The 18,975-nt window shown below is 57.2% G+C and overlaps 2 protein-coding genes across 2 annotated transcripts in view; one reads left to right on the forward strand and one right to left on the reverse strand.

Moving 5' to 3' along the window:
* Window positions 1–11,220, forward strand: part of ZNF710 (zinc finger protein 710) — a 61,700-nt gene extending 50,480 nt beyond the window's left edge. Inside the window, exons 2-5 of the mRNA XM_021680543.1 lie at window positions 1,608–3,132; window positions 6,153–6,344; window positions 6,866–7,040; window positions 10,962–11,220. Of these exons, the coding sequence (XP_021536218.1) occupies window positions 1,636–3,132; window positions 6,153–6,344; window positions 6,866–7,040; window positions 10,962–11,128 (2,031 nt within the window). The 5' untranslated portion in view covers window positions 1,608–1,635 and the 3' untranslated portion in view covers window positions 11,129–11,220. The remainder of the gene's footprint in view (window positions 1–1,607; window positions 3,133–6,152; window positions 6,345–6,865; window positions 7,041–10,961) is intronic.
* Window positions 11,221–14,530: 3,310 nt separating this feature from the next.
* IDH2 (isocitrate dehydrogenase (NADP(+)) 2) overlaps window positions 14,531–18,975 on the reverse strand; it is a 16,000-nt gene continuing 11,555 nt past the window's right edge. The window contains exons 6-11 of the mRNA XM_021680544.1: window positions 18,119–18,255; window positions 17,785–17,936; window positions 16,050–16,162; window positions 15,777–15,874; window positions 15,589–15,681; window positions 14,531–15,186 (exon numbers count right to left, since the gene is read on the reverse strand). Of these exons, the coding sequence (XP_021536219.1) occupies window positions 15,102–15,186; window positions 15,589–15,681; window positions 15,777–15,874; window positions 16,050–16,162; window positions 17,785–17,936; window positions 18,119–18,255 (678 nt within the window). The 3' untranslated portion in view covers window positions 14,531–15,101. The remainder of the gene's footprint in view (window positions 15,187–15,588; window positions 15,682–15,776; window positions 15,875–16,049; window positions 16,163–17,784; window positions 17,937–18,118; window positions 18,256–18,975) is intronic.

Below are 18,975 nucleotides of genomic sequence, written 5' to 3' on the forward strand. Positions count from 1 at the left end.
GAGCATGTTGTTTGCTCAAACCCACAGCCGGCATGAGGGCTGCCCCTGGGTGCTGTGTCAGACGGGTGGTCTGGGGGGGCGGGGGGGAGAGTGGGAATGTCCCACCTGACCCTCTCACGAGAGCCTGACTTTAAGATTAATAGTTTAATCTTTAGTGTCCGTTTCAAGGAAGCTAAATTCCTGTCTGGGGTATTTTATTTTTAGCCGGCTGCAGGAAGGAGAAGCTCCCCTGGCCTGTGGGGGGAGGGAGATACGAGGCCCAGAGCCGGTTTCCTGAGGAAGGGCCACAGCCCGCCATGTGCCTGACCCTGACCCTGAGGTCAGAGCCGGCCGGGCAGCCAGGAGCCAGCCCAGTAATAGCTTTCCCCTTCCTATGGAGCACTTCTGATGTGCCTGCGCCGAACCAGGTGGGCCTTGCAATCAGGCCGAGTGTCCCAGGCCAGAGAGGAGGCCCTCCCACATGCGGGGCACACGCAGGCCCGGGGAGGCCCGGAGAGGGCGCCAGGGCCCAGGGAGGCCCGGTGAGTCCCAGAAACAGGTGCAATTTGAGGGAAGCCTGGGAGGCTGGTGGGAGGAGCCGGGAGCTCGTTGGCGCCGGTGGGAGAATCATATGCAAAGGCCCGTTACACAGACTGCGCCCCTAGGAAGGCAGGGAGCCGGTGCTCCTGGGGTTTGGACCGGAGCGGGTGGGCGTGTTGGCTTTTTTAGAAGACCCCGTCGGGTCAGAGCGCATGCCTGCAAACCTGGGAGCTGGCTTTTGTATTCGTTTCAGACAGTGCTCTCGAACGTGTTAGCCGTGATCACGGGCCCTTCGACCAGATCACATCCTACATGGAACGCCAGTGTGCAAATCCGAGGAGAGCTGTACTTTTAATCGGCATAAATCTAGATATCTAAATGTATAATACTTAGCTAATCCAGAACAATCACCTGTTGTGACGGAGTCCCGTAACATCAGGCTTCACAGATAAGCCACCGAGATGGACCTTGGCACCTAATTTATGTTTGTGTGTTGCCTTGTTTTTGCTATATATATATATAACATTTTTTTAAATCTTTCCCCCACCTCACCCCCCTCCCGGCAATATATATATTTTTTAAAACCCAAAACGCCTCACTGTACGGTCTCAAGGTCTGTGCAAAATTAATTACCTTGGGAACAAAGCCAGTGGGGCTACAGAACGTGCCGAAGCGAGGTGTGTATCACGTTTGAGAGTAGATGGGTACTCTAAAATGGATTTTTAAAAGAAAGGAGTCTTTATTTTTTGCAATTTTAAATCAGCTTTTTGGAGGAACTCTGGAAGGACATTATGGGGAACATAGTTTGAGAACCGCTGTGGAAATGCCACCTTCCTGTTACAGGAGGGCCGACTGAGGCCAGGGAGGGGGCAGGGCTTGTCCAGGATCCCACAGGGAATGGGGGAAATGGTCAGACACACAGAGGGCGTCCCCGTAATGACAAGTGCGTCCTGTTCCCAAGGCAGGGGGAGAAACACGCCAGGGACCGATGCAGCCCAAATTAGCCAAGCTGATGGCTACATGCGTGTGTGTCTCTTGTGTGTGCGGCAACGAACGGGCAGCATTAACGCTCTGTTCTCCCCCTGCAGCGATGCCCTCCTAGCCAGCCGCCGCGGGATGGAGGGCTTCATGGACTCAGGGACACAGACGGATGCCGTGGTGGTGCTGTCCTTGGCTCAGGCCGCCGTGCTGGGCCTGGTCTCGGAAAATGAGCTCTTTGGAGCCACCATAAGCGCCGAAGCCTTCTACCCGGACCTGGGGCCCGAGCTGTCCGGGTCGGCCATGGGGGAGCCCGGGCCCCCGGGCCCGGACGTCTACCAGCTGGCCTGCAGCGGGAGGGCCCTGGAGGAGCCGGCAGAAGAGGAGGTGCTGGAGGTGGAGGCGGCCTTCGAGAAGCACACCCGGCGGAAGACGCGGCCGCCCGTGCGGCTGGTGCCCAAGGTCAAGTTTGAGAAGGTGGAGGAGGAGGAGGAGGAGCAGGAGGTCTACGAGGTGTCCGTGCCCGGTGACGACAAGGATGCCGGCCCCGCGGAGGCCCCCGCCCAGGTGGCCGGCGGCGGCGGCGGCGGCGGCAGCGGCGGCGGCGGCGGCGGCTGCGAGACCCTGGTGCAGAGCAGCGCCGTCAAGATGATCGACCTCAGCGCCTTCAGCCGCAAGCCCCGGACGCTGCGCCACCTGCCCCGAGCCCCGAGGCCGGAGCTGGACGCGGCCCCTTACGACCCCCACTTCCCCGACCCGGCCCGGGACGGCTTCCCGGAGCCCGGCATGGCGCTGCCCGGGCCGGAGGCCCTGCCCTCCGAGTGTGGCTTTGAGCCGGCCCACCTGGCCCCCCTGAGCGATCCTGAGGCCGCCACCATGGAGTCCCCAGAGCCCGTGAAGCCGGAGCAGGGCTTCGTGTGGCAGGAGGCGGGCGAGTTCGAGGCCGACGCGGCCGGCTCGACGGCGGAGCGCCACAAGAAGGCCCAGCTGGACCGGCTGGACATCAACGTGCAGATCGACGACTCCTACCTGGTGGAGGCGGGCGACCGCCAGAAGCGCTGGCAGTGCCGCATGTGCGAGAAGTCCTACACGTCCAAGTACAACCTGGTGACGCACATCCTGGGCCACAACGGCATCAAGCCGCATTCGTGCCCGCACTGCAGCAAGCTCTTCAAGCAGCCCAGCCACCTGCAGACGCACCTGCTGACGCACCAGGGCACCCGGCCGCACAAGTGCCAGGTGTGCCAGAAGGCCTTCACGCAGACCAGCCACCTCAAGCGCCACATGCTCCTGCACTCGGAGGTCAAGCCCTACAGCTGCCACTTCTGCGGCCGCGGCTTTGCCTACCCCAGCGAGCTCAAGGCGCACGAGGTGAAGCACGAGAGTGGCCGCTGCCACGTGTGTGTCGAGTGCGGCCTGGACTTCTCCACCCTGACCCAGCTCAAGCGCCACCTGGCCTCGCACCAGGGCCCCACCCTCTACCAGTGCCTCGAGTGCGACAAGTCCTTCCACTACCGCAGCCAGCTGCAGAACCACATGCTCAAGCACCAGAACGTGCGGCCCTTCGTGTGCACCGAGTGCGGCATGGAGTTCAGCCAGATCCACCACCTCAAGCAGCACTCCCTCACCCACAAGGTAGGGCTGCCGGCCGCCCTGGGCGGGGGGGAGGGGCTGCGGGGGCGGGGGGGCCTCCCCGGGGAGGGGAGGGGCGGGGCCTAGCCCCTGGCGCCTCTGCCCCTCCCCCAGCGGCCTCCCTCCCCCAGGGGCGTGGCCCCAGGCCTGAGGCCCCTACCTCTCCTCCTGCCCGCCTTTCATCCAGTGCCTCCCAAAGTCCTGCTTCAGATCATTTAGGGGACAATAGACGTGGGACGCAGTTGAACCTGTCTTACGTTTATAATTACATATTCATTGGGAGGAGTATTAGAAAAAAATACAATTGAAACTCAGGGTTTTTTTGGGGCGCCTGGGTGGCTCAGTTGGTTAAGCAACTGCCTTCGGCTCAGGTCATGATCCCAGAGTCCCGGGATCGAGTCCCGCCTCGGGCTCCCTGCTCGGCAGGGAGTCTGCTTCTCCCTCTGACCCTCCCCCCTCTCGTGCTCTCTGTCTCTCATTCTCTCTCTCGCAAATAAATAAAATCTTAAAAAAAAAAAAAAAAAAAGAAACTCAGGGTTTTTTTCTTAACAGTAAAACTTACTTTTTTGAAGTTTGTTTTTTTTAATGTTATGTTAATCACCATACATTACATCATTAGTTTTTTGTGTATTTTTTTAAGATTTTATTTTTTTATTTGACAGAGAGAGACACAGCGAGAGAGGGAACACAAGCAGGGGGAGTGGGAGAGGGAGACGCAGGCTTCCCGCGGAGCAGAGAGCCCGATGCCCTCCTTAATACCCATCACCAGGCTAACCCATCCCCCCCTCCCCTCCCCTTTAGAACCCTCAGTCTGTTTTGAAGTTTTTGAATGAACTATTGGAGGAACCCCGGCAGGTCCCAGGGAACCCAGTTGGAGAATCACTGAAGCAGCCTACCCTCCGGGAACGCAGAGACCGGGAGGCCACAGGGCGGTGGACGAGCCGGTCAGAAGTAGAGAAGTTTTCCTTTGCTCCTTGTAATTACAAAACTGTATCAAAACCTGGGACCTACGTTTAAGAAAAGCTGGAATATATTTCATTTTTAAAAGGGAGCAGATAGAAGGAAAAATATTTGTTATGGAAAAGGACATAAACTAGGCAGAGCGGTTTGTAGGGATGGAAGGTGGAGCACACTGTCCTTGTCCACTGTGTCCCCGAGATCACTTTGACCCACTGTCCCCCACCGTCCTCTCCCTCCCCTCAGGCCACTAGCCACCCTGCCTTTCAACCACTGTCACCACCCCCTCCCAGAGGCCCTTCTGTCCAAGCAGATGGAATGAGGCCTCGTGGGTCCCACAGCCTCGCTCCGGCACTTAGCCCGCCCCATCGTTTCCACCCCAAATCCAACCAACTTCACGTTTTGCAGCTCAAGGTAGAGAGCTCCCTCGTTCTGTAATGGCCACCGTAGGGCCACTCGGGGTCCAGCCTGTGCCCTCACCTCCCACAGTGAACGCGGCAGCGAGTCGGGGGGTGATAGCCTGCCATCCCAAGAATCCAGCCTTCCCGGCCCTGGGAACGCCTTCTACTAGAGCAGAGATGATTTGTAGGCTTTTGCAGCTGCTCCCCAGTCAGCTGGTATAGCTGCCCGGAGTGTGATGTTAAGAAGGATTCTGAAGCTGAGTCTGGGCTCAGCCATTAAAGCGGACCGTGCCTTGAGTGAAACCAGATGACCGACCGACTTCGTGTCTGCAGGGAAAAGAGGGGCAACCAAAAGCACATGGGCCCTCTCTGTGCCATTTTTCTCCTCTACTAAAAATCCCTGCGAGTCTGCAAAGTGTTAAAGAGAAATAATACTGTGAAGAAAAACCGAAAACAAAAATCAAAGGCCGGTAAAACGGAAAACATGCCTGTCATCAGCCTAAATTTGCACAGCATGCACATCATATGCACTTAGGGAGTCAGCGCCCCGAGGCAGGTCCCCCTGATGGTCAGACACACCTTCAGTGTGTCAGGTGAGCGTAGAGACGTGCCCCACAGCCCCTGTCTGCTAACAGAGATAGACACAGGCACCTCAAAATACGAAACTCTGTCCCACATAAGCAGACAGCAGCCATGCCCGCACCCACATGTCTGTCCCACCGGGGGTCTACTAAATTACTGCCTCGGCGAAGAGATCAACTCCCAACCTTTGTCCTGACTTTTCCTCCCCAGGCAGTACATGGGACCCCCTGTGCTCACAACGCCCTGTCCCACTCCGGGGGCCCCCTCCAGACCATGGACGAGCATGTTACGATAAACCAGAGGGTTTGCCCCTGGAATCATTGTCTCCTGGGGCCAAGTGTCCCAAACTCCTTCAATGATAAGAATCATCTGAGGGACTTGTTGAGACTAAAAATTCCTGGGCCTACTGGCCCGGCATCTCCAGGTAGGAATCTCCCAAGAGGCTGTATGTGCAACAAGGTGGTTGGTTCTTATTACCAGGGAAGCTCGGAAAACTCTCAAGGGGTCAAGTGGATGGGCTCCGGAGGTTTGAGACTCTTGTATTCAGATCCAAGTGTCATTTTTCCTGGAGTGTCCACACTTTTAATCTCAAAGGGGTCCGTGAACCAGAAGGACCACTGAGGGGAAAAACACATAGCTGTGCCCTTGACCTGAGGACAGTCCTCCAGGCTGTGGCTCTCATCTTGGCCACAGATCCCTGGTGCCTGGCGTGGTGCTGGGCTTGTCTCAGGTTGCTGGATGGATGGATGGATGGATGGATGAACGAATGAATGAATGAACACATTTGCCTTGGTGCGCTGGTACAAACCTAGAGGTACACCTGCCCAGGTGGGCAGGAGACAGCAGGTGTGTGGGTAGGAACTAGAAGGCTTCCTGGAGTCAGTGGCCCCGCCCCAACATTCTCCCAGAGGCTTTCCTCAAGGGGTACCCGTCCGGAACCCACCCCCAGGAAGTCGCTTTCTAGAAGCTGTGCGTACATTCAGATACTGTGGCCGCCCCCCCCCCACACACACACACACACTTCCAGGAGCTGTGCCCGTCGTGTGGCCTGACCATCACCCCTCCCGCCCCTCCTCCCGCCAGGGCGTGAAGGAGTTCAAGTGCGAGGTGTGCGGCCGGGAGTTCACCCTGCAGGCAAACATGAAGCGGCACATGCTGATCCACACCAGCGTCCGGCCCTACCAGTGCCACATCTGCTTTAAGACCTTCGTGCAGAAGCAGACCCTCAAGACCCACATGATTGTACACTCGCCTGTGAAGCCATTCAAATGCAAGGTACCAGGCTGTCAGGGCCCCCAGGCAGGACGTCCCCCCGGGTGGCCCCAGGTCGGCATGACTGCAGCCGCTAACACCTGCCCGGAGCCGGCCTGGCCAGGGCAAGCAGGGGAACCCAGTTCGGGGGTGAAAACGCCCGGGCTCGGTGGGGTGGGTGGGGTGCTGTGGGCCGTGGTGTTCAGAGCTCATACGCTGTTGAGGTGGTATTTTTTGGAAGTTGGGGACGGGGTGAAGGTCCCTGCACAGCCAGAGGGGAAAAGCCCAGGCATGGGACTCAGTGTGGTCGGAGAGCCCAGCCCTGGGTTTTTGGTAACTCCAGCTCGGGGAGAGTGGAACAGCGGCCAGCAAGAGTTGGCTTGGGTCTTTGGCTCTCGGGCCTCTGGGGTCACCTAGGAAAGGACAGAGTGAGTGCTGTCCATAGCGAATGGGATTCGAGCCCCAGCAGGGAGGTGGGAGTGGGCTGAGGGTTCAGGGAGGGCAGGCTCCCCAAGAGCTCCTGATGCCGAGTTGGTGTGTTCCAGGTGTGTGGGAAGTCCTTCAACCGCATGTACAACCTGCTGGGCCACATGCACCTGCACGCGGGCAGCAAGCCCTTCAAGTGCCCCTACTGCTCCAGCAAGTTTAACCTCAAGGGCAACCTGAGCCGGCACATGAAGGTCAAGCATGGTGTCATGGACATCGGCCTAGACAGCCAAGGTGGGTGGGCCACGCACAGCGGACGGCGCAGGAGTGGTCCTGTCACGGCACACTCAGGAGCCTCCTGTCCAGTCAGGGCCCGGGGGGAGGCTGGCCAGGCCTGAGACCTCACTGGGGTGGGCTCCGGGCTAGGGGGGAGGTACCCTGGAAGGTGGTCCTGGTGCTGACGATGGGGCATTTATGTTCCTCAGAGGACTTCAGCGGGCTCACGTAAACAGTAAGAAATAAAAATCCTAACTAATAATGATCAAGTGCAGACTGTGTGCCAGGCCTTTATTAACTCACGTGCTCCCCACAGTGAGGTTGGCTCTGCTAATTATCCCCATCTTACAGATGCAGAAACTAAAGGCCAGAGAAGTTAGGTAACTCAGGGAAGATCACAGCACCTGGGCATGGGGGGCGGGGGAGGACAGACACTTTTATGACTATGACAGTGACATTTAAAAGAAATGGTTGGCTGGGAAAGGAAGTAACAAAAGGGAAAAGGGCAGGCTGGAGAGATGAGGGAAGCCGGGTGAGGTCGATCCCAACTGTACCATGGGAGGGTCTGTGGACAGCCCGGGGGAGCTCTGAGCTTCCCAGCGGCCAAAGCAAAAAGTGTAATGCAGTCCGTCACACTCTTCACAGTGCTCGCCAAAGACAGTGTAGGCCACGCACTCAGGGGAGGGGCCTCACCTCTGCGGTTGGTAGCTTATAACATCCCTAAGTGTGAGCGATATCCTGTGCCCTCCACACTCGTCAGTCGTGGAAGACCGTTAGTCTCTCTTGCCGTATTGAGGGGAGGAGGGACTTAAGAGATTCTCCTGGAAGAAAGAGCTGATGGCACCTCAGGAAGGCTCCCTGAACGGTCTGGAGCTAGTTGACTGTCTGGCATGTCTTCTCAGACAAAGTAGCAGAGGGAACAATACGGGTGAGTGGACCTGCCTGCATGACGTTACTCGCTAGCAGTCAATCAGATGTTGGGGGATGGCTGCAGGCACCCTGCTTTGGTTTTGCAGCAGCTCACCAGTGAATGGCCTGGGTTTTCTGGCAGAAACGGGTGTCCTCGGTTTTCCGTTCTTGTGAGCAAGGATGCAACCCCATTAGCTGCATAGAGGTGCTCTCTGCAGCCCCTTCCAACTCAAAATGTGGTACGAGAACCAACAGTATCAGGATCATTTGGGATCTTGCTAGAACTGCTGACTCAGCCCTACCCCACACCTCCTGAATCAGAATCTGCACTTCAAAAAAGATCCCAGGGCGATCTGTTTGCACAGTAGAGTTTTAGAGGCATGGGACTAGAGTGGTGGTTTCAAACTTTGGCATGCATTGGAATCACCTGGAAATCTGTTAAAACAAATGGCAGGGCTCCACCCCTGGGGCATCTGAATCTGTAGGTCTGGGGTAGGGTTGCAGAATTTGCATTTCCAGCAAGTTCTCAGGGGATGCCAAAGCTGCTGATCAGGGACCGCACTTTGAGAGCCTTTGATCTAGACTCTAAAGGTCTGGTTCTCAAACTTGGCTACGCATCGAAAGCACCTGGGGAATTTTTAAAATGCTGATGCCTGGGGCGCCTGGGTGGCTCAGTCGTTAAGCGCCTGCCTTCGGCTCAGGTCATGGTCCCAGGGTCCTGGGATCGAGCCCCACATCGGGCTCCCTGCTCCGCGGGAAGCCTGCTTCTCCCTCTCCCACTCCCCCTGCTTGTGTTCCCTCTCTCGCTGTATCTCTCTCTGTCAAATAAATAAAATCTTTAAAAAAATAAATAAATAAATAAAATAAAATAAAATAAAATGCTGATGCCTGAGTCTCAGCCCCAGAGAGTCAGATGTAATTGATCTGGCATGTGGCCTAGGATCAGCACTTTAAAGCACTTTAGATCATTCTATGTGCAGTAGGGTTTGACAGCCACAGTCTAGCAGACCCGCCATGTACCTAACCCACCAGGAGGGACCAGAGCAGAACTTGTCCTTTTGGAAACAGCTGTCCCTGCACACCTTGCTCCCAGGGGGTGGTGAAGGCACACGCTCTTTCTGTCTGAGGTCAGTAACCAGGGCTGCAGAGGACTGCTTTCTTCCTGACTGCACCAGATGACAGACAGTAAAAGAGTGATTGGCACCTGAATGGCTGGGACCCAAGCCAATCCGCCTCTCGCATATAACCTTGGTCTGAAAAGCTCAGGCTTCACACTTATGCAGGAGGAAGGCAGCGTACATTCTAGATGGAACCATCTAATAAATCTGGGAGGTGGATCAATGTCCTTGTAAAAAATGGTACACTATTAGCTTGTTTTAGTGTTTAGTGAACTGTATCCTTTGAAGGTATGGCCCTAGGATTTGAGGAAGGAACAGCCTAGTATCTTTAGGAGTTGGAACAGCCAACCTTGTTTTATAAAGTCAGAAAGACTCACAGTTTGTCAGATGAGTAATAGACCCCCCCCCCAGCTCGTTAAACAATAATGAAATAGATTCAGAAAGGACTTGAAATCCAGGCCATCTTCAGAGTTGGCTGAGTCAGCCCCTCAACAATGACACCAGGGTGAGGCTCCCTCCGTCTGTTCACAGCGTTAGCTCTGGTTTTCCTCATGGTCACAAGATGGCTGCCATTGTTCTTCAGGGCGGTGTGCTGCTCAGGGCTTGTGCACAGCCAGTGGGACAGTAAGAGCCTCTTCCCTTTGCTCTATAAAAACCAGTGAGAATCGTGTGAATTCAAAGAATTCACAAGCAGACCTGTCATGATTCACTGGCCTGAATTCATTCCTGACCCACTCGTTGGCAAGGGGTAGAATTGCCTTTAGACCACTGGTTCTTACTGGGGGTGAGTTTGCCCCCTGGGGACATTTGGCCAAGTCTAGAGACGTTTGGGATTGTTGTTCCTGGAGTGACGCCGGTAGAGACCAGGGAAACTGCTAGCCGTCCTACCGCGCACATCCTAAGCGCCCCCCACAGGAAAGAATCATGGCCCCAAATGTTGGTAGTGCCAAAACCCTGCCTTAGACTTGTCAGGACCACCCCCTTGACTGGGGTCTGTTTCTCCCCAAAACACATCACTTCTCCTAGGTGCACGGGGGCAGAACACACACTGGGGCTCAGCCACAGTCCTTGCCAGCCAGCTTCCCAGGGTCCCCAGATCATCCCCGGGGCTTCCCTCCCTCCCTCGGATGGAAGGCAGCCCTGGGCCTCCTCTGTGGAGCTTTCCACCTGGCTTTTGTTCTGACGCTAAGAACTTCACAGTAAGATTTCAAATTGATAAAATTACGAGAGGCCTCTTGGAGTTTTTGCCTCATGCATCTCTGTTGACCTACCTTGGGTGTTTGTCCTCGAAGAGCAAGGCCTAAGGAGACCACTGGGCAAAGCCGGTCTAAAGCGCTAAGGCTGGTAGGAAGCCAGAGGTTAGAAAGGGCTCCCTCCCGCCCTTTGAGGCAGAACAGCACAGTGGGCCAAAACAACGCACTTGCTGGGCGCCCTTTGGCAAGTGGATTAACTTCTCTGAACTTCCTTTTGACCTCCTGCACGGGATTGCCGTGAGCATTCAGGAGACGGTGTGTGGGCAGTTCCATAGTTCACATGCTAAGAGAGTGGTGCTGCAGAAACATGACGTACAGCAGCAGGCTTTCATGTGGCCAAGGGGGCCAATGCAAAACACTGCAGAGGATGCATAGGAGGGCTGACTTGGGAGGGCAAACAAGAGTTCAAGGCCAGGCCTGCACTGCTCCCCCCACCTTCCCCAACACACACAGCTTTAGCGCTCAGGTCTGCTGACCCCTCTGAGAAGCCACAGGAGCCTGGGCCTTCCCGGCACAGGAAGGAAGAGAGGCAGCGGAGAATCCTCTGGAAGCAATGACTAGGAAGTCCTCTCTTGAGAAAGGTCCTCTGCTTCCGTGTAGAAGGGACTGGCTCTTCCCAGGAGGCGGCATCCGGGCCTAACTGTGCCCCTCTCTTGCAGACCCCATGATGGAGCTGACAGGCACTGACCCCTCCGAGCTTGACGGCCAGCAGGAGATGGAGGACTTCGAGAACGCCTACGCCTACGCCGGGGTGGACAGCAGCGCTGAGGCCAGCGTCCTCACCGGACAGGCCATGAAGGAGATGGCCTACTACAACGTGCTATAGCGCCAGCTGGGCCGCCCAGCAGGGGCGGGGAGGGCGTGGGACGTGGGGGGAGACCCCGCTGCTGCGGGCTGCACCTGCCGCGGCCCAGAAGCTACTGCCCCACTGTCCCGAGCCCCCCCCCCCGCCCCCACCGAGTCGTTTGCACCACTAGGGACTTTTCGACCAAATGGAGACTACTACTAGCCTCAGCTGTGAACCAGGCACAGGCCCCAGGCAGCTGGGGAAGGAAGGAGAGCACAGAAGGCCCAGCTCTGGGTCTCCTTGGCCTGCTGCTGCGGGAGAGTGGGAGAAATGCTGGTGGGGGCCATCTGGGGCCAGGTCACAAGGGCACAGGTCCTCAGGTCTCTCCAGGCCTGGCAGAAGGGCCCTGGCACTGGAGGAAGACATAACTTGAGCCTGGCCTTGCTTCCGCTCTGGACCAACTCCTGCCTCTAAGGGATGTTTGAGTTCCTGTGCTGGTCAGCACTGCGCCGCCCCCCCCCCCCCCCCCCACCCCCTTCCCTGGGCTGGAAAACGCCCAGGCCCCAGAGCCCCCTTCCCCACCCTGTTCATCAACAGCCAGGCAGGGCCCTCTTCTTCTACCTCCTGGTGCCTCCCGAGCTCTCCGGGAGCCAGGCATGCATGCAGCCCCGGTCCTGGCCTCAGGAAAGCGGGGTGTAGCCCAGCCCCCAGCTAGTGCCCTCTCCAGCCAACCCCCCGAAGGCCCCCACCTTCCAGCAGTTTGAAAGTGGGTGTCCCTAAAGTGGATTTCAACAGATGTCATCCAGTTCTTTGTTGAACGGGCCACCGCACCAGGGTCCCCCGACGTGAGCAGAGCTGGGACGTGCCTTTCGCTGGGCACACGCTAAGACAGCCGGAAGCCCCTCGAGTGAGGGGCAGGGGACCGAGAGGGGCTGTCCTCAGAGGAGGCCAAGGACCACCTGGGGGGTGGCTGGAGTGTTGTATTATTAACAAGTATCCATGTTGAGGAAGTGGACAGCCAAGAGTCAACAGGTTCCCATGAAGAGCAACATAGTTAAAAAGAAAATGAAGACCATAGAGAAAAAAAAATTTTTTTGAGCAAAAGGGGTATTTTGAAGGTAATTTATTTTTGTTTTTCTTTCCAATTCTGCGTCGCCTATTCTTTTCTGATGGAGATCATTTTCTTTTTCCAAACGGAAGCTCCCTCGTGTGCTGTGCGTGCTTCATGCCTCCCCAACCTCGAGCGGCTGGCCGGGCAGGGCTCAGGCCTGGCCCAGGGGCGGAGGGGCCGGGGCGGGGGGCAGAGCCAGACAGGCCCTGGCGGGGGAGGGGGGGCGGGGGGGGGGCCTGCACCGCCCCTGTGGCCGGTGACTCGCTCAGCCCGCGGCCTGCTGCCTGGCTCGCCTGCTCTCCCAGCCTCTGTCCCCACGCCCCCTCCTGCCCCGGGACCCCAAGACAGGCCCGGGGCAACGAAAGGGCACATTCAGGAACGCTAGGGCACCCAGACTCCTGCCCACTCGCCTCCTGAGGCCTCGGTGGGGAGGGGCAGGCAGGGCTGTCCCCAAAGGCGCGAAGGAGGTGAAGCCACCAACTTCAGCCCAGAAACCAGGAAAGGAGGGGTAACAGGCGGGGTGGGGGGTGGGGGGGGAATCAGCTGGAAATGCAGCCGCCCCCAAAGCTGTATCCTTAGTGAAGGACCAAGCCAGGCTACAGGATGGCTGTGATCAGGACCGAGGGGAGGACAAGATGACCTCGGGATCAGGCAGCCAGGTGCCCCTTCCTTCTCTGCTAAAGCTCACTCACGCTAAGAGGCAGCAGACCAGAGGGCTGGGGGCTCACAGGAGCCTTTCCCCTCCAGAACCCCGAGGCGCCCCCCCCCGCCCCCCCAGGTGCCCGCCATGATGACCCTCAGGTGGCAGTGACCCCGTCACTGTAGAAGACATTTTCTCCTGCTGAGCAGAAGCCTCACCCCCTGCAAACTACCTCTTCCCACAATGTCTTTCTCCCCTGGTACCAAAAAGAACCCTGTACCTCCTCCTCCTCCTCTTTCCTGCCAGTGCAGTGGCCTTGGTCGTGGAAACCCAAGGGAGAAGGGCTGGCCCCCAGGGTGGGGCTCCCCTTTCCTCCCCCAGCCCCACCATCAGCACCGGCCCTCTGCGAGGTTCGATACTTGAACGCCCCCCTGCCCTGTGCCTTGGACCCGGGCAAAGCTAAGAGAAGGAAACAGCACAACTCACACATTTGAGCTGGGGGGGTGGTCTCCGCAAGGCTCCTGTCCTCACCCCTCCCCCAACCTTTCAAGAGAGGCGCGCACGCGGCCTCTTGGGTGACTTGGAAACTCCTGGACAAATTCCATCCTAACTTATTTTGACATGTATACAAACCAACTGTTTAGAAATTCCACTTGTGCAAAGCCCTACTGTGTTTTTATGTTCCCGTTTAAAAGAGAAGTTTACTTAGCAATAATTATAAATAAATGAATATTCTTTAGCGAGGTGACTGTGAGTGCTTCTTCCCCTGGTTCTTGAGGACTTGGTCCTCACCGTCCCCCACAAGGGACTCCCAACGAGGCTTCCCAACCCCGCGGAGGCGTCACTCTCCAAGGAGGGGAAGAAACCCAGACCATCCTTTGCATGGGAATGGCCACCTGCAGGGCCAGGCACCTACGGGGGAGCTGCTCCGAGCCCCCCAAGAGGGAAGGGCTCCAGCCCAGGCCCCAGAATTCCCACCAACTGCAGAGAAAAACCGCTTCCCCTGCTGACCCACCAACAGGGCACCAGGACAGAAGCCAGTTCACGATGCCACACTGCCCTTCAGAGGTTGCCAGCCCTTAAGAAGGGCCCAGAAACCCTGAGCTTCGCCCCAGGAGTTGGGCCTAAGCAGAACCAGCACACCAGCTTTTCTTCCTGCCGCCCTAGGAGTTCAGTGTGATGAGCGAAGGGAGTAAGTTGTCCCTCGGCCAGATGGAGGCCACCAGAGTGAGTGGTGGCCACAGCCCATCTCCAAGCTCCCGAGGTCCCAACTGTCCAGTCTCAGAAGCCATGAGAGTCCCCCCCCGAAACTGGGTTGCCGAGTATTTACTGTATCAAGTGAAGATGGTACAGCTCTTCCCCTGGACACGTAAACACCAAAAGTAGAATACAATCCCTGCGTAAAAGACAGCCCTTTCAATTGGATCTATTTAGCTTTAAAGCAACTTTGTAATCTTACTTTTTCGCCAAAGAACAGTGAAGATGAACCCAAGTCTGGGCCCCAGTCCCAGCCCCAGCCCCAGTCCCAGTCCCAGCCCCAAGCCCCCAGCCCCAGGCAGCCATGGACAGGACAGAGGGGCAGCTGCTGTGTGGGATCCACTTTGAAGACCCAGAAAAGGGCAGAGAGAGAGGTCTGGAGATGTTGAGAAGGTTAGAACCAACAAAGCAAAAAACCAGAATCTATGAGAAGTGATAGCAACCCTGAAATGGACAGGAGGATATAGGAACGGGATTGTGCTAGGTAATCTCAGGGAGCCCACAGGCCCGCACACCGGGAGTCCCGGTGCCCGTCAGGCGGCTCCCGTGCAGTTCGGACGCTCCCAGTGCTGCCCACTCCCCTCCCCTCACGGTGGGCCCTGACTGATGGCGGCCGGGGACCCAGGCCTGCGGCGTCCCAGTCTGTCCCGGGGAGAATCCGCCAGTCCTTGAGGCCCTCTCTCTCTGGGGCCCTAGCTGCGCAGCCTCCTTCCCTGGGGCACAAACACAGCAGACGGTTTTGTGAAGAACTTTTTAGTAGCTAAATATGGCACCATGTGTTCCAAGGGCAATATAAATTACAGTATGCAAAACACACTGACTGGCTGAGGTAAAACGCTGTTCCTGCCTCACATCACCATGAGGGGAAACACAGATACTTTTAAAAACATCTTGCTCATATAAAAAACGTCCCCTAGAAAGGCCTGAGGAGGGGCTCCCCTGCGGCCCGCGGCTTGCTCGGCCCGGCCCGCCCGCCACAGCCACCGGGCCGCGCTCCTGCCCCCCTACTGGCCCAGGGCCTTGTCCAGGTTGTTCTTGATGGTGTCCAGGAAGTCCGACGTGTTCAGGAAGTGCTCGTTCAGCTTCACACTGCCGAGGGAACACGGTTCGCGTGAGGAGCGCCTCCAGCCGGGCCCTTCCAGGGCAGAGCCCGAGCTCGGGCCCCCGAGTGGCTGCCCCCCGACCCCCGTGCCCGTGGGGAGCCGCGCACCCAGGCTACCGGTCACAGGCTGCCGGGAGCCCACGGCCAAGGGCCGCAGCAAGTTCAGCAGGAACTCGTAGGGAAGGGGATGGCAAGGCCCTGAGTGGCCAGCCCGCTAGCCCTGGGAATGGGGACCAACGCACCGGGCCTCAGGGCTGTGGACCTGTCCCACCTCAGGCCCTTGGCAGCGAAGCGGATCCCGGAGGGGCCTCTAAGGAGCCTCTGGCTTCTTCCCACCCGGCCCCGAGGTCCGCGAAGGCCAGCCCCGCCCTCTGCCACAGGCCACGCACTTGCTGAGGCCATGGATGCAGCCTGCCAGGTCCTTGGTCATGGCTCCGCTCTCCACAGTCTGGACACACACTTTCTCCAGGGTCTGTGCAAACCTGCAGGCGGCGGGGCAGAGTGAGGCCCCAGCTCACAGAGCCGGGGCCCAGCACCTGCCCTGGGCCAGCTCAGGCCCCCCGCCCTCTCGGCTCACCTGATGAGGTCCTGGTTCCCGTCCAGCTTCCCCCGGTGCTCCAGGCCACGTGTCCAGGCAAAGATGCTGGCAATGGGGTTCGTGCTGGTGGGCCGGCCCTGCGGGGCAGGGTCACAGAGGCATTAGGAGCCAAAGCAGCTGACAAGGGGGCCACCTGGACGCAGCTGCCCACCCCTAGACTGACAAGCCAGACCCATCCTCCCAGTCTTCCGCGCCAATGGGTTCTGAGCCCCTGGGGTAGATGGGCACGCGACCACAGTCCCTACCACTCACCTTCTGGTGCTCCCGATAATGGCGGGTGACCGTTCCATGAGCAGCCTCAGCCTCGATGGTCTTCCCATCCGGGCAGACCAGCACAGACGTCATCAGGCCAAGGGAGCCAAAGCCTGAAGAGGGAAGACTCTCCTTTCAGTGCCAACACCAACCCTCACCCACCTGCCCTCCTGCTCATGAGCTGCCTCTCAGCTCACAAGCCCCAACTGTGCCTGGGAGGACAGCCACCGTTTCCGGCTTGTCTACCCTTGTCCCGGGTCTCCAGAGCCCAGCACAGGGCAGGGGGCATTCAAAGGTGGCATTCGTCAGCCTGTGAACATATATCTGGGTAGCTACCTAGGTGTTCCAAAAAAGTGAAAAACTTCTATAAGAAAATTACTTGTCTAAGGGGCACCTGGGTGGCTCGGCTGGTTAAGTGTCTGCCTTTGGCTCAGATCACAATCCCAGGACCCTGGGATCGAGCCCAGTGTCAGGCTCTCTGCTCAGTGGGAAGGCTGCTTCTCCCTCTCCCTCTACTCATCTCCTCTCCCCCTACCCTGCTTGTACTCTCTCACTTTCTCTCAAATAAATAAATAAAATCTTTAAAAAAAGAAAAGAAAAAAAATTAGTTGTCTAAGAATGTCTGCAGCTGGGGCAGGGGGAGAGGGTCTCTTCTCCATGGTTACCGGACCCTCACGCTCACCAATTCCTTATTACTTAAGGGTAACTTTCATGCCTTTCTCTGGTCTGCTATGGCTTTTCATCTTTCCATCCTAGATAGGAATTGTTCTAGTGAGAGGATCACCACTGCACTTACTGAAATAAAGCCAAAGGTTTTTATAAAACATCAGGACCCTAGGTCTTTTCCTCACAACCTGGGGTGGACTTCACTTTCCTCCGTATCAGGAGCTAGACTTCACCCCATCTCATGGCACACTGTTTTTCCTCCCTCTCCGTACTTCACATGTTGTCTACTCTCACCGCCTTTCCTGCTCTCGTTCCCAGCACAAATGGGCGAGTTCTCACAGCTACCTCTCTAATGGCCTCAGCCATGCTCCTGCCGCAATCCAATTTGTCTCACGGGACACTCTAGGGCGTGGGGCTTTGCCACCTTCCCCAATATTCTCCTACATCCAACAGATTTACTGTGCAAAATGAATTCTCTGTTGTTCAAAAAGCACCCAATTGTGCTCAATCCCATTTTCCTCCTGGAGCCAAACCTGGAGCCACAGGGACTCGGCCCACAGGCAGGAACAACCTCAAAGCTGACACACCTAGCCCTTTAGAACTTGAATTCCTGGGGCGCCTGGGTGGCTCAGTCATTAAGCGTCTGCCTTCGGCTCAGGTCATGATCTTGGGGTCCTGGGATCGAGCCCCGCATCGGGCTCCCTGCTCCGCAGGAAGCCTGCTTCTCCCTCTCCCACTCCCCCTGCTTGTGTTCCCTCTTTCGCTGTGTCTCTCTCTGTCAAATAAATAAAATCTTTACCAAAAAAAAACTAAAAAAAAAAAAGGACTTGAGTTTCTATGTTCTCCCTTCTCTGTAACAGTAGCCTTAGTAATACACCAGTCCAAACCTAATTTGGGAAGCCTTCCTCACTCAGATGCCGGAGAGCTCCTGCCCCCTGCTGTCCACGGGGAACCCTGCAATGAGTCAGCAGGCCACACTAGAAAAGTTTTCTATGAAAAGGGTCTGAAAAGTCCCCCAGCCAGAAAAGACCAACAGCCCAGCCCCTGGAGAGCGGTGCTCCCAGCGTACCCTGCGCCAGGATATCCGACTGCACATCTCCGTCGTAGTTCTTGCAGGCCCACACGAAGCCGCCGGAAGACTTGAGGACCTGAGCCACCATGTCGTCAATAAGCCGGTGCTCATACCAGATCTTATTCTTGTCAAAGTCGGTCTTATAGTGCCTGGAAGCACAAGGGCCTGTTGTGGGGAGAGGGCGGGAGGCTGACAGGTTGCGGATCTCCCCCCAAGCTCAGGGCTGAGTCAAATGCACTGGGACAGTGACCACCCTGTAGGCTGGGGGCTGGGGGGACAGGCAAGGAAGGCTGTGAAATCCTGAGGGAGCGATAAAGGGAGAGGCTGTTACTTCTCAAAGATCTCCTGGAAGATGTCCTTGAAGCGCCCGTCGTAGGCTTTCAGGATGGTGTTCTTGGTGCTCATGTACAGCGGCCACTTCTTCTGGATGGCATACTGGAAGCAGCTGTGTGCAAAACCCGAGATGGACTGCAAGGGGAGAGAGGTCCCTGGTGTGGGCCCCAGCCTGGGCCCCGGCGCCCCAGGGCCCCAGGGCCCCAGGTACGGCATCCCTTCCCTCCACACCACCCGCCCTGACAGTCTGGGTGAACCCAGCCACCCTGGAGGGAGCAGCTGCTCTTTCTACTGGCCCAGTAGCCCCCTCCCAATTTCTGGGAGGAAGCAGCCCCTCAGTTTTGCCTTGGAAAACTACCCTCCCCTCCCCAATTCTTAGACCATATGTTTGGGGTGGGGCTGATTCCCCCGGCCCACCCAGCCGTCTCTAGAGTGGACCCGGAGTCCCGGCTTATCGTCTCCGAGCCCCTCTGTGATTGGCTCAGAGGTGGTCATGTGACCCAGGCCTGCACTTTTGCCGGAACCCTGTTGACAAAAGGCTCTTTTCTGATAGGGTAACCAAGCTGGCAGGGGACAAGCCTGGGGCTCCTGGTGGCCACTTCCTCACGGCCAGAGAATGAGGCCAACCACAGAACAAATGAAAGCCAAGAGTTGGGAAAGGGGGAAAAACATGCCTATCCAGTTTGCTTAAGCTAAGCATCCTGACAACTAACGTGCCCCGAAAGGTGTGTCGGGAGAAGACACACAGGAAGTCGGGGTGTCAGAGGAACACAGGAAGTCAGGGTGTCGGAGAAGGAGCACAGGAAGTCAGGGTGTCGGAGAAGGAGCACAGGAAGTCGGGGTGTCGGAGAAGGA

The sequence above is a fragment of the Neomonachus schauinslandi genome, chromosome 9 (assembly GCF_002201575.2).
Source record: "Neomonachus schauinslandi chromosome 9, ASM220157v2, whole genome shotgun sequence".
Lineage (NCBI taxonomy): Eukaryota > Metazoa > Chordata > Mammalia > Carnivora > Phocidae > Neomonachus > Neomonachus schauinslandi.